Source organism: Lepisosteus platostomus, chromosome 12 (genome assembly GCF_059453375.1).
Source record: "Lepisosteus platostomus isolate fLepPlt1 chromosome 12, fLepPlt1.hap1, whole genome shotgun sequence".
NCBI classification, from domain to species: Eukaryota; Metazoa; Chordata; class Actinopteri; order Semionotiformes; family Lepisosteidae; genus Lepisosteus; species Lepisosteus platostomus.
In genome coordinates, this window is record NC_142622.1 from 10,424,802 (window position 1) to 10,438,109 (window position 13,308).

At 34.3% G+C, this 13,308-nt stretch overlaps 1 protein-coding gene across 2 annotated transcripts in view; it reads left to right on the plus strand.

The window, feature by feature from the left end:
- The first annotated feature begins 5,407 nt into the window (after window positions 1-5,407).
- zfpm2a (zinc finger protein, FOG family member 2a) overlaps window positions 5,408-13,308 on the plus strand; it is a 179,166-nt gene continuing 171,265 nt past the window's right edge. The window contains exons 1-2 of one of the 2 annotated variants that reach the window (XM_088600918.1): window positions 5,409-5,648; window positions 5,792-5,913. In XM_088600918.1, coding sequence (XP_088457044.1) covers window positions 5,874-5,913 — 40 coding nt within the window. In that variant the 5' untranslated portion in view covers window positions 5,409-5,648; window positions 5,792-5,873. Of the gene's footprint in view, window positions 5,914-13,308 lie in introns of both variants that reach the window. The other variant, XM_088600919.1, reaches the window with a different exon arrangement.

Sequence of the window (13,308 nt, forward strand, 5' to 3'; positions counted from 1 at the left end):
GTAACTCTCGCATTGGTACAAAAATCAACGAATTTGTGCATTTTTGCAACGTACAGCAAGAGCCCATTGCCTTGAACATTATTCTTATAGACCTCGATTATGAACGTCACTTCAAGATCGTATTTGGGATGTTTCTTTTCATGGTTAGCTCAAAGGCACCGTCGGCCGGGAAACAAAACCAACAGTTACTCAGCAAGGTCTTCTTCCAAAGGAGTTCTTCACTTGCGTCTTCAAATTGGAAAGGGATACTACATACATACTACAGCAGGCCACCTAAAAAATATTTCTTGGAGAAGCACAAAGTGCAACATAGTTGACTAGTTAACCCTTAAAATTATACTGTAGTTTCAAACTCCATTCCAAAGTCCTGAAATTGGGTTACAAGATAATTTCACAGGCGACTTGCTTGTCTTACTTGACAGTTCAACTGGCTAATTGAGGAAGGCGATTTCCAGTCTCTGCAACTGTTTAAGAAATGATACTTAAAATCTGAGTAATGATGATAAAAAAGCTTTCTTATGACGAAGCAAGTTTTTTTTTAATCGTTCCTTTCCAGAAAGCACTATTTTATTTTAAAAAAGACCATTTTGAAAACTGAATTTATGATTCTGGAAATTAACTACATAGCTTTTCCCACTGTTAGCTATTGTTATCTTTAGATTTATGAGTCAATTACAATACAATGTTGATATTATTCACATGAAAAAAACTCAAAAATAATAACTTTCAATTTTTGAACATTCATTCTTAATATAATGTTAGTGGTTAGACAATGCAGAACAAAAATAACAAAGACTACAATAATCTATCAACCCTTAGCACCTAGACGTCTCCAACATAACTCATTTGCTGTACATACATAAAGAACATCCAAAATGATGGTTTAAGACCAGAGCAGCTTTTAATAAACAAGAACCCACTGTCTCCTTCTGTGCTATTGTTTAAGTGTTTTCCCTGTTTAATGATATACTGTAAGCTGAAGAAGAATGACACTGTTTGAAACAAACCATTGAAGAATGTACTGTATATGCAACAAATATTTTTCCCCTAAAGCTGTACGTTTTTATCAGTTTATGGTAAACACAAGATATGAGGATTAGAATTAAAATATGAAGATGACTAGTTATTATGAGAAACAGCACATCAAATAATCCTTTTGGTCCATTATTTATCTGAAATATTTCCAAGTGGTAGGTAAGATATAGATTATTCCAATAGCATTCTCATGGTAAAGACAGTTTAATCCAAAATGTGTGAAGCAATAACAAAAAAACAAAGAAAAACAAAAACAGGTTTATTTATGAGCAGGTAAAATAACATTACATTCGCTTGTTCTCATCATCTCCACTAAATCTAAAATTATACGTTAAGCCTGAAACTCTCCTGACACAACGAGATCAGTTGTTCACAAATAATTTGACAAAGCATTCACTATAACATTGTGTGTAGAAACGTCAGGTGTTGATCTGGTGTGGTTGTGTGACATAAATATTTTGTCAGAGTTAATTAGGAAAAGAATGTCGTATCACAGCTATAAATTTGATCAGATCGGTGCAGTTTTTACTTTATTGTAAAGAAATTGAGCTTGAGAAAAATCTGAAAATATAAAAAATGCTGTTGTTTTCATAAAAAGGCAATTTACATGTAGGATAAAAAACACAGCTTTTAATAAATCAACCAAGACAATACATGTACAGTATCCTAAGGAATTTGCTCCACATTAAGTTCATTTTAGAATTAAAGACGAGAAAAGCCTTACCAGTGATGTGCCTGCCCTGTTTGTTTTAACAATAGTATACCTTTCAAACACCTGTGCAATAAAATTCAGAAATCCAAGACTGTGATAATTTGAGAAAGAAACAGGAACTCTTCACATACAGTATGACACTGAGGTCAGTGAGCTCAGAACCAATCTGATAACAGAGTAGGACTTCTTACAATGTAGCTCAGTGTATCTCTGTCTCTTCTTCTCCATATCTTCCAAAATGAATTCCAAAATTCGTAAATCCTTTTTGAAATTATCCTTTTTCTGCAAGGGAACAATAAAGATATTTTCTTCAAACACTTCTGCATTTTCGAAGTGGTTTTCATGTGATTAATATAGTCTTGATGATCCATAGAGCTTTTGAACATTAATTTATCTCAGTATACCTCAAAAGTTGCACATTGATTATTTAAAACTTATGAAAGATGATAGGTGGAAGAATTATTTAGAATACAACAAGCATAAAAAACCGTAAAGAACTATTTCATTTTGTGCAAGAATTTGGCTTGTGTGTTTATATTGTTTTCAACAAGAAAGCTAAAAAAAATAATTTGTGAAATAAACCACGTAACTTTAGGAGAAAGTGTACTGACTTCACATTCCAAAAGGAAACAGATTTGTTTAATACAACAAAAGGACGAGAGTAGTTTCAATCCTAATTTTAATTACAATATATATATATCAAGGTGTAGGGGGTATCGTTTTATAATTACTCGGTGAATTACATTAGATAAATCTGACATGCAGTATATTTCAAAGATGATGTAAAAAAAAAGAAACTGAATTGTGTTTTTTTTTCTTTACCGCTCCCCTGAGAGAGAGTCTGTATGAATCCTTAACGACTGTGCAACGATGCCCTGTGCTGCCGGGAACACTAGTGATCCTGGCAAGTGATTCACACAAAGACAAGGCAAGTGTCAAATCCCTTCCACTGGCACAGCACCGCGAAATGCGGGAACAAACATTGCAGATGAAAGGAAAAGGGAAAATGATCAGTTCTAGAATTATCCTACATTTAGAATGAAAGACTAACTTTTGATTGTCTCCCCAAGTATGCTTGTAAGGAAACATTGATGAATACACTTCGCAATCCTTTAAGTTAAGGAATTCTCACTTTCTCTCGCACTTAAATTCCCTCACTACTAAAAAGAATTTAATACATTTTGGGGGGGAAAAAAATAAAGTTTCGACTTCTAGAATTTGTTTTCTTAGATATTGAGGAATTTGCGTTAGCCCGATTTTTTAAAAAGTTTTTTTTTCGTAGAACGTTAATTAACTTTTTAAAAGGTGTTTGGATACGGTGGGGCTATGGAACACCAAAGCTTTTGGCAAAGAAAATATACGGTATGTAACTCCTCAGTATATACTGGACCTCAAAAGGAGAAAAAAGCGTCTTGCTGTGACTTCAACAACGCTGATATGCTTCAGCTGACAGGCGAATCTTTTATGAAAATCAACATGGGTGTTTAGTTACTTGAAGTTTTTCTTTTCCAAATAACATTCTTTTTATCTCGTGGTTTTACTCTGAAAATAACGCGATTTGTTAATGATTTCAAAAACCACAATTCTGACGGCAATTATAAATTAGGGATAAAAGCATCCTAGGTGTGCTGCAGTAACTTTGGATGTGTTTTAGATAACACATCTAAGGTAACGGTATGAACTAATACCTGTACATTTAACAAAAAAGCATATTCTGAATTTTCCACGTATATTTGTTTTCCACTTCAAAGTATGCTTCGAAACACATAACTGGTCAAAATCATTTAATATCTCTCTTTTGTACCAATAATAATAATACAGCGTTCTATTAATGGATAGTTGTTTTAAGAGATTCCATTATTCTTTAAAAAAAATATGACCTTTCTGTAAATTAGACTGACAACCGTAAACAGAAATTGCAAAAATACTTCAAGTACTCGAAAAGTTTACAGGTGTGAAAGGATGCTTAATTGCACTGACTCTCGGCAACAACTCTTTTTTAAACTGATAACGTGTTTCCCAGACTCCACGCACTCACTAGAACAAGGAACAAGAAGAACCGTGATTATGTATTAAACAAGAAAAAATACACCTTTTCTCTTATGGCGATGAAATGAAGAAGAAAATAAAATCTCAACCATGTGTGTATGGAACTGTAAGCTTTCGACGAATTTAAGAACACAGTAGGCGCTCAGACTTATTTAATTTAAGCTATGTATGGAAAATGATACATAAAAGTTAGGAAATTTAAAAATATTCACATCTTCTTGCTATAAAATATAATCAGCTCACATTTGTGTACTTTTATCTTTTAATATTTAGAGCACTTTCATGCAACTAAATACAGCCTGCAGACGTCATAATAGAAGATGAAATACAATACTGAAACAATAATACAGAGGGGACAGTTACAGTATCAGTCTTTAAGAAGATCAAACTTAAAGAAACGCTCAGTGTTTTGCAATAATATTTGATATCATTATTACTTGTTCATGTTGTCAGCGTGAATGAAGCGGATCAACCCAACAGGTGATAAATGCTACATTAGTATGCATCCACGAAACTGCTCGAGATGTGCAGTTAAATGCATCACCTGAAATAAAAGTGAGAACGTCTGAAGACACACAACACGCATCAACTCACATCTACCACGACAGTGATTTAAAAATATATATTTTATTGTTGTCATTAGCGTCTTGTGAACAGTGCAGCATAGTGATCCATCGGAAAGTTATTTTTATTGAGTATTTAAACTATTTGATTTCGATTTTTATGTACTGTTTCAGGGGTAAACGCTATTACATTTGATCAATGTTTAAAGAGTCGTAAGATACAAGGCTGTCTATCAGTTTTAGATAATCGCACATCCTGAAAAGTATACCTTTGTACAGCCCTCAGCCATTTTCATTTGAATTTTTTTAGCATTGTGTTCACTCAGGTTTAGACCGTGTGCCTGTATTTGTTAATTGGTTGAAAATCCGAAGGCAAACTACAAGGATCTTTTAATAATACCACTTAAAGACATGATATCATTAAGTGACACCTAGGGCCTGTATACGTTTAATAAATGCCTACTTTTCTTTAAAAACAGTTTCAATTAAATTTTTACTTAATCTGATATTTTAAATATATTCTAATTAGGTTCCAATCAGTGTCACGTCAGTGTTGTAGATAATTGTTGTTGCTCTTTGTTAAAGTCATATTTTGGAGACTATAGTGAATTGTTTTATGAAAACGTATACGCTGCAGCTGCTGATTTAAAACTATATAATTCATAGATGCATTTCCCTAATGCCTTAAAGCACGAATACTGCAGGAGAGCACACATGTATCATTTCAGCTCAAAGCAATTTCATTTCTCAGACAATAATCTCTTTAGAGTTAAACGTGTGCTATCAGAACTACGTTATGATCGGTTATTTTACATTTATTTTCACTTGATTATTTATGCATGATGCATTTAAATTGTACATAAAAACCAGATGCATTACAAAATTCAAATACTTTAAAAATCATATTAATATACATCTTGTCTTCTGAAGCAGTCTAATGCATGTTCAGGTTTAGATAGAACATGTCATTCAGGCTCAGTAATGCAGTCTCTCAGTCATAATTTTATATTACTCCAGACTGATTTCCTCTGCTGCAAAAAATAGCAGGTGACTTAATAGCTAAAAATTGTCGAACTCCCCTTCAATACCTATGGCCAGTGAAAAGATACTAAAAAGGCAACACTTCAGCAGCACATGGTCATTCAAGTTCAGTGGCTGTGGCTACGGCACCCGGGGAGGCACAAACCTTATCTTCAAACAAAAGCGCGAAACGCTTTCACCTCTTCAGTCAGTCCGTGCGGATCGCAGCTCTGTGCAGCTTCATCTCGGAGAACAGTAGAGAAGAAAGAGTGAGTAGTTAAGAGGGAGCGAGCAAGCGAGAGAAGAAGGAGAGAGTAAAAGAGACGGAGAGAGAGAGAGAGGGGGAGAGTGAAACAAGAGTGATCCCAATTCGTCCCTTTTCCCCCCATTTCATTTTCATCTCAAACCCCAGGCATTGATTGGCGCTTGGATGAACCAAAACCTATCGATCTGTCAGTGCTACACCTGGATCCACTGACCAGCACAGAGCAGCCATGTCCCGAAGGAAACAGAGCAACCCAAGGCAGATCAAACGTGAGTTTTTTCCGCTTTGCTGTATTGTTAAATCTGTTAAAGGCTCTAGAAAAAGTTATAGGACGGTAAAAAAGCTCGCTTTAGTTCTAAGGCCGTATTGTCTTGTTTCGGATGTTGCTAAAGATTTAAGCGTCCCTGTTTTTACTTTTTACATATACGCTGTTATTTGAGAGTTTGGGTTTTTGTTCTCTTGTTATTATGCATTTGGCTTACCTGTCGTCAATGACCTGTCTTCTTATGATTGTGTTATAAATGTGTGTTTTCCCCTAACTTGCCAACTGTGCTCGAAGTTTTGAGGCTGGTAGATGCTAGGCTGGTGCACTTTGTGGAAGTTCGGCTGAGTTTTCTATTACAGGAAAAAATATGACATCATAAAAACTGTTATATTGCAATTCTGATGTAAACCAATCTACACATTTAATATAAACAGAACATGTTGACTTCAGTGCTGTGATTAAGACGGTCTATTGGTAGTAGTAGTAGTAATAATAATAATAATAATAATAATAATAATAATAATAATAATAATAATAATAATTTTCCAGTACCTAGCATTAGCTCATTAGGATCAGACTCTTTTAACTGAATAAGATTTTCTTTTTTTTTCTGTTTCTGTGTTACTGTTATTGGTACGAATTACAGTTACGAATATTGTAATGAAGTTCACAGCGCAACACCTTGTTTAATGTAAAATAGTATTAACATTTTGAACCTTACGTTTTTGATTTTTTTGGCTTTATCATTATGAAAACCCATGATGATAACTGTCGGAATCTCAAAAAACAACTGATTTTCGTATCGTATACAATTACATTTAATAACTCACCTACCGTAAATAATTCTTGAATTATTATAATTCAGAGCTCTAAGCTGTTTTTCTTTTGCAATTGAATTAATGTTCTTGTTAGTACTCATTACCACAACAAAATAATTATTGGATAATCTTACATTTCTTGTAACCTAGAGTATATTGTTCAATGGTCTGTTGAACAACAGCGTCAATATACCCCAAATGCCATTTTCGTGAAGTTCATACTGTACGTACTGTATATATAAAGGCCTTTCAGATAAGTTCATACAGTAGAAACACCCTCTTGAGAAAAAAAAAACAAAACGGTTGTAAAATAAAATTAAGGCTGAATTAATTCTAAGTATTAGACGAACAATTTTGTAACTTTAATTTACGGGGAATAACTTTACTTGATTGATAAGATAATAAGACGTCATCATTTGATTTAACCGATACAATTTAAGGAGCACGGTATATTTTAAATACAGTAGATTTCTTGGTTGAGAAAAAATAACATTTAAAACTGAAAAAAATGGAAGTGTATCAATTTCTGTAAAAAAGATATGCTGCTAAAAGGATCCAGTCTTAAAACGTTTTACGAACCGATCCAGATATCTATATCAGGTTGGTTATTGTTCACTGATGTGCTGTAATTAACTTGTCTTGAACATGCTGAAGTGTTCGCTATTCACAGTTTTATTGATCTACTGTAGTGTGGGAAACATTGAATAGATTTCAGTATTCAGTGTTTTTTTTAGAAGTACAAGTAGACGTACCTGCCTTCATTGGATTCTCAAAATCAAGATTCATTTTTAGAAGTCATGGGGATCCTTTTTTGTGTCTCTCGCGTTGATTGACATGTGTCTCTGATTAGGCAGGTGAAAGACAGTATTGTGCACGTTTAATACAATCTTCACGTATGGGAATGCAATTAAAAAATAATGTTTTAATTTCTTTTTGCTTTTATCTTTTTGGATTGTATATGTTTGTGCAATATTTTGTTGTGTCCAATGAGAAATTTATAGTACATACTGTAATCATGGCTTCATTTGTGCAACAGTTCTTTTTACCCTTTTCTAAACGAGTTTGCTGTTGCCTTATATATCTGTGTTTTTTAACGATTGGGATTGATAGTTTGTAGTAGGAGGGGAAACACCATTTGCTCCTATTTTTTCACTTAATTATATAAATAGAGCAGCTTGGTCTTGAGGTTGAAGAAATCTCTGAATATGTTTAGACAGAACATTTCTGAATGCCATCAATCCAGTTTGTCCGAGTTTAAAAATTATGAAAAGAATGAGGACTGGCTTAATTTGTGCATTGTTTGAACATTATAGTTGATGATGGGAAAAAATATAAATAATTGAATAACAGGCGAATAGCAGCCTTATAGCAAACTGTCAGTTACGCTGTCAAAGCTGTGACCTGTGTAAAACATTTGAGATTGATTAACATTTTTAAAATAATAATTTAGATATATCAGCAGGGTGGTTTTCTGTACTTTTGACTTCTGTAGGTAGATGATTGCAATACAGCAGTCTTGTTGAACTACAAAAGGATAGAAATACAAAAATGTTTGTAAATGTCTAATATAACGTTCTTCAGTGTGCTGAATGAAATCATTAATTTAGTATTCACTGCTCTTATATTAACTGTCATCTACAGACCATTTTTTCTGCCTTGTTGATAGAATGAGATACCTCAGTACTTAAATGCAGCTGCTGCTAAAATACCAAAAGCTTGTGGAATAATCTTCTTTAATTTACACAGTATTCAAAAGCTGAAGAATGACGTTATGCTAATAGTATCCTCTCGTATGTTAGACATGAAGACTTTTCTTGTAGAAGTGTGAATGAAGAGGGTGTACTAGGCCATTATCCTTTCTTCTTTATTTTGAGACTAGATTTTGGTAACTCATGGCTGAGTATTTGAAAAAGAATTGGACTGTATATCCAAACCTCTAGGAAGATCGCAAATATTAACGCGGGTACGTTGTTCTTATAGATACCTCTGTTTTATAGTACAATAGTATCTGTGGCACATGCGTTGCTTGTTAAGCAGACATTTGTTTGTGTTGTATTTCTCTCCATAAAACCAGTGCATTGTTTCATTTTAAGAAGAAAAAAACCTTTCTACTCAGGTTGAATTGCTTGGAAGTAATCAGAGTTCTCAGGCATATATATTGGATTCAAAACAAGATTAGAGGGTAAGGTTTAGACAGGACTTAGAGAATTCCTCTTTAACTGGCATGGAGAAACTAATTGATTTGAAATATTAGGTTGTGTGATTGATTCCATACTTGCACATAGAACAAGGCATTCGGGGGACTGTACACATGGATTTAAGCAGAAAGGTCAGTGCCTCAGTGTTTTGTACCTCAGGAACTCTGGAAAGGCTGAAAAGACTGAATGCAGAAAGTCAGTGAAGACAGTCATTCTAAAGGACAAAAAGGTTGTTGGGCACAGTTTTTTCCCCTGCATACATTGCCCTGTTATCTAAAATTGTGATTTATGCAGTATTTTAATATTTTGCTTATTCTTTCCCCTTGGGTGCTCTCTGAGCTGTGATAAAAAGGGAATGCTGAAAGAGCACCATTAATTTGCTCTGATGACTGGGATGATAAGGGGAGATAATGGGAAAGATAAGCGGAGAAGATATACCATCAGAAACCCGATTATTACCATTAAAATTCCAACCCAGCAATCTGCAGAAGGCTGATAATTCCTTCTCCGTTTCCACCACTTTGGATGATAAGGCAAAAAATAGTCACTCAGTGCTCCTTGATTAGGCTGCCTGGATTTCCTGATAATACGGTGATAAATTATGTATTTTCCCCTTGTTTTTTTTCTGTGAAACGTTACATCTGATTTTTTTTCTTTTCTTTTTTTGTATTTCAGGTCTTTCCTGTCTGCCTCCCCCCCCCCCCCCATAAAAAAGCTATACACTTTATTGTAATAAGAGTTTGATAAAAAGCCCAGATAAGGGAGGAGGTGTTTTGTATGGGAGCACATATCAATGTTATCAGCCCATCTCGACTCACCAGCTGCTAGCTGCTGTTGTTTTTAGCCTTATCACCTCCTGCCAATATGCCAATAAATTGCCCAGATTGTTAGCTGTTTCATGGCAGCCCTGGCAAATTTATGACAGAAATGATGAAATTATTGCCGATGCTCTGTGGATTGTGATTAGTGGGGATATGATGTCTGTGTTCCCTACAACCTCCCCCTCCCCACCTTGTTTGTTTGTGGTTGTCCATGCCTCTGCTCGCACTGAACTGAGAGTGCACTAGGATGCTTTGAAAGTATGGAAAGATATGAGGCAGCTGAATTCAAACTAGACTGTTCTAGGTCATTTTTTGCTTTTAGATTGTTCTCAAAGTTCTGTGGCAGGAGGAAGGCAGAAGATATAGAGGGCACTTCTTTTAGCTGTTAGTGTGTTCTTAGTGCATGTGCTTCAAGTTCATGTGTTCATACAGCATGGTCCCGAGAAGCAGTGGAGGCTTTTTAAGTCAAATTTGCCTATCAGATGAACTGAGTGCCGTGCACTCAGATCTCTGTGAACACCCTGGGCATTACTGTTTGTTACATTAATAATGTATCATTATAATAACAATTATTGCTGGTGTTTTGGTGATGGTGTTGCTTTTTGTTGTTATTTTAGCATTTGGTTTGACCATTTTGAATAGATAGCTGAAATATCCAATAAGTGGTTTTTGAATTCCATCCATAGTTAAATAACCATTTTGATTATACACTGACTCATCAGTTGATATACGTATTCACTTCTGGGCTTAGACAGTGACAGTTTTGAAGCTGGAGATTCTTGAGCAATTTATTTGGACTGTGACGCATCAAAACATTTTGTTTTTCCATGGACAGCTGTATTTTATTTTTTAAAAATTGAAATTTGGTGTTGACTTCTTTTTAAAAAATCCCGCATTCATTTTGGATTGAGATACTGCAAGCTTTTGTACGCAGCACTGAAAATGGGTTGAAGGTACGCAAAACCACGAACTTTCCAAGTTTTAAGAAATGTACTCTCTTCTGTTGGTATTGAAGTCATTTCAGTGCTTCACCTTAAGCTCTGCAGCTGATTACTGTCACTATGAGTTTTTCTACTGTACATTTACAACAAGCTATAAATAATATACTTAAGACAAATTATAGACTTCTAAGTGGTCAGTACTGTATACAGTATGTAGCATTAGGCAGAAAAAGAGCTGGTAAACAAGATTCATACCATTTTTTGCATAATTTATTTTTTGTTTCTTCTGGAGCATTGGGTGTTTATACAGTGTACAGTATATGCATGTGTGGGGGCACTACAAGTAAGCAAATTTTAGAACACAATGTATATAGTAATTTTACATATTTAGGAGGAAAATAAAAGGAATAGAGAACATGTAAATAATTATGTGGGAATCCAAAAGACTAGAATTACATGTATGTTAGTATAAGAAATGGTCCTTTTCAAGCTGTCCATATAGATTCATATTTGATTCAAAATTGTTGGTGAAAAATGACAAAACTTCTGTTTTATGTGCTTGCAATTTACATACAGTAATAAAAAGGAAAGAAGTCATACAAATGCACATTTGTGAGATACACTATCGTGATATGTCCAAAGACATAACAGAAGAAGCTGTGGATCATTTTGTCCAAAAACACAACAACAAGTTTTATATTCAATCAATGCTATATTGTGGAAGAATTCCACCTATTCTTTATTCTGTCTGTTCTAAATTCTATCCCTTCTTATTGACCGAAGAACGATTTATGGCTGACTTTTTTCTGTCCGTACAGATCTGTGCTCTACTGTATGAAGAAAGGTTGTAGCATGCCAACATTTTTCCAACATCTGCGTCTTGCCAACAACAGCTTGTTCTGTTAGGTTGCCTTGTCTGAGCTGACAATGACTGTTTGCTTTCATAAGCCTTTCCTTACAAACTACAGTTTTTCACAACTGCATAACAAGAGATCATTCTACTTTCCTGTGTTCTTAAAATGTTCAAACGTTTTTTTAAGCAATGTATTTCTTATTAATAATAGTATTAGGTAACAAATAAAAATTTGCTTATTGTTTCTTCTGAAGCAACATTATTTTGTATACCATTTGCAACAGCAATTTATATAGTTGTGCAGAAAATCACTACTGTATGTGTTGTTGATCTGTATTTCCTTAGTTAGAAACAGCTTGACAACATTGACTGAAAAGAGCTTCACTTAGTGTTTATCTATCTTGATAATACATTGTTAGACTGTATTTATTTACCATGCTTTAGAAACACATTAGATGTGGGCTGAGTTTGTATAAAGGTGGAGGTCATTTCCTGATTTGGCTTCCTTCATTTTTTTTTCTGGAATTTTATCACATTAGGTTTCCAGTCCTGACTTTAGGGTATGTCATTGTGACACATGCTTTACAGGTTTCAAAGATAGGGACTGAAAAGTGATATTTCCTGCAATCCACCAAATGTGCTTGTTGTTGAATGGACATATCCTGTTCTATATCAAAAGGGTTTCATGTTGAAAAAGATTTAATCTCATAATATTAACGAGAAGGACTAAAGACCTTATGAAAATGTCATAGGGTTATACTGAAATTGTGCTAATTATTACAAACCTCTCAATTTCTTCATTGATTCCATCTTTCTTGCATGGCTTTTCATGTTTTGAAGAACACTAGGGGATGGTTTACAAGTACACAAACAAAATCTTCTCCATCTGTCTCTCATTGTGGATCTTTACAAAGTAAAGAACTTGTTTTTATAATAACTCTTTTCTGCACTCACTGTAAGTTTGGACAGGGCTTTGCCCTGAGTGTGAATCTTCATTATAACACTAAGTTCATTCTGTTCCATAACGCATGTTCTAAGAAAGATACATTCATTTGATTTGCATATACTGTAATGTATGCCTTCCTTCAAAATGTCAGCAAAACAGGCAACGTACATGAGTAAATTAAAAGAATTGGCACAAAGAAATAATGAAACTGAGTAATCTGTACCATACTCTGCTTTTGTGTGTTTGTGGAGTGGGTTGCTAGTTTGTTGCCAAAATAATTTTGAAATGATCATTTAGCCCCTTCTTCCTTGTTAAAACATCTCTTGAGTTGAGCTACTTTTTTATATTAGGATGGAGGAAAATGACTTATAAGATCATTTTCTAAGACATGTTTATTTATTTGTTGGAAGGAAGAGGGATATTGTTTCAGGCCAAAAATCATACACACTTGAATTTGCTTCAGAGGAAAGACAGAAGTTAGTTTAACATAATCATTTATGTTTCAGTTTATTTAGATTTAACATCAGTGATGACTATCAAGCCCCAGGTAACAATTGACTTTTCAGGCTTCAAGTTAATAGCCTTGTCTCTTCCTTGTAGGGATCAATATTGGTATTAATTAATCACCGTTATCAGTCACAGGATCTAGTTCTATTTGTTGTTACATCAGCAAAATATCAATATAGAAAGTGGACTCCCTGATCGTCATGGCAACTTCATCTCTCAGGTCAAAGAAAGTTTATCTTATCTTGCTGCTGAGAGTGGCAAACTGCTTAGGAATCTAGTTTGGACTCTAAGATCATCGATTTAAGCTTTTTTTGT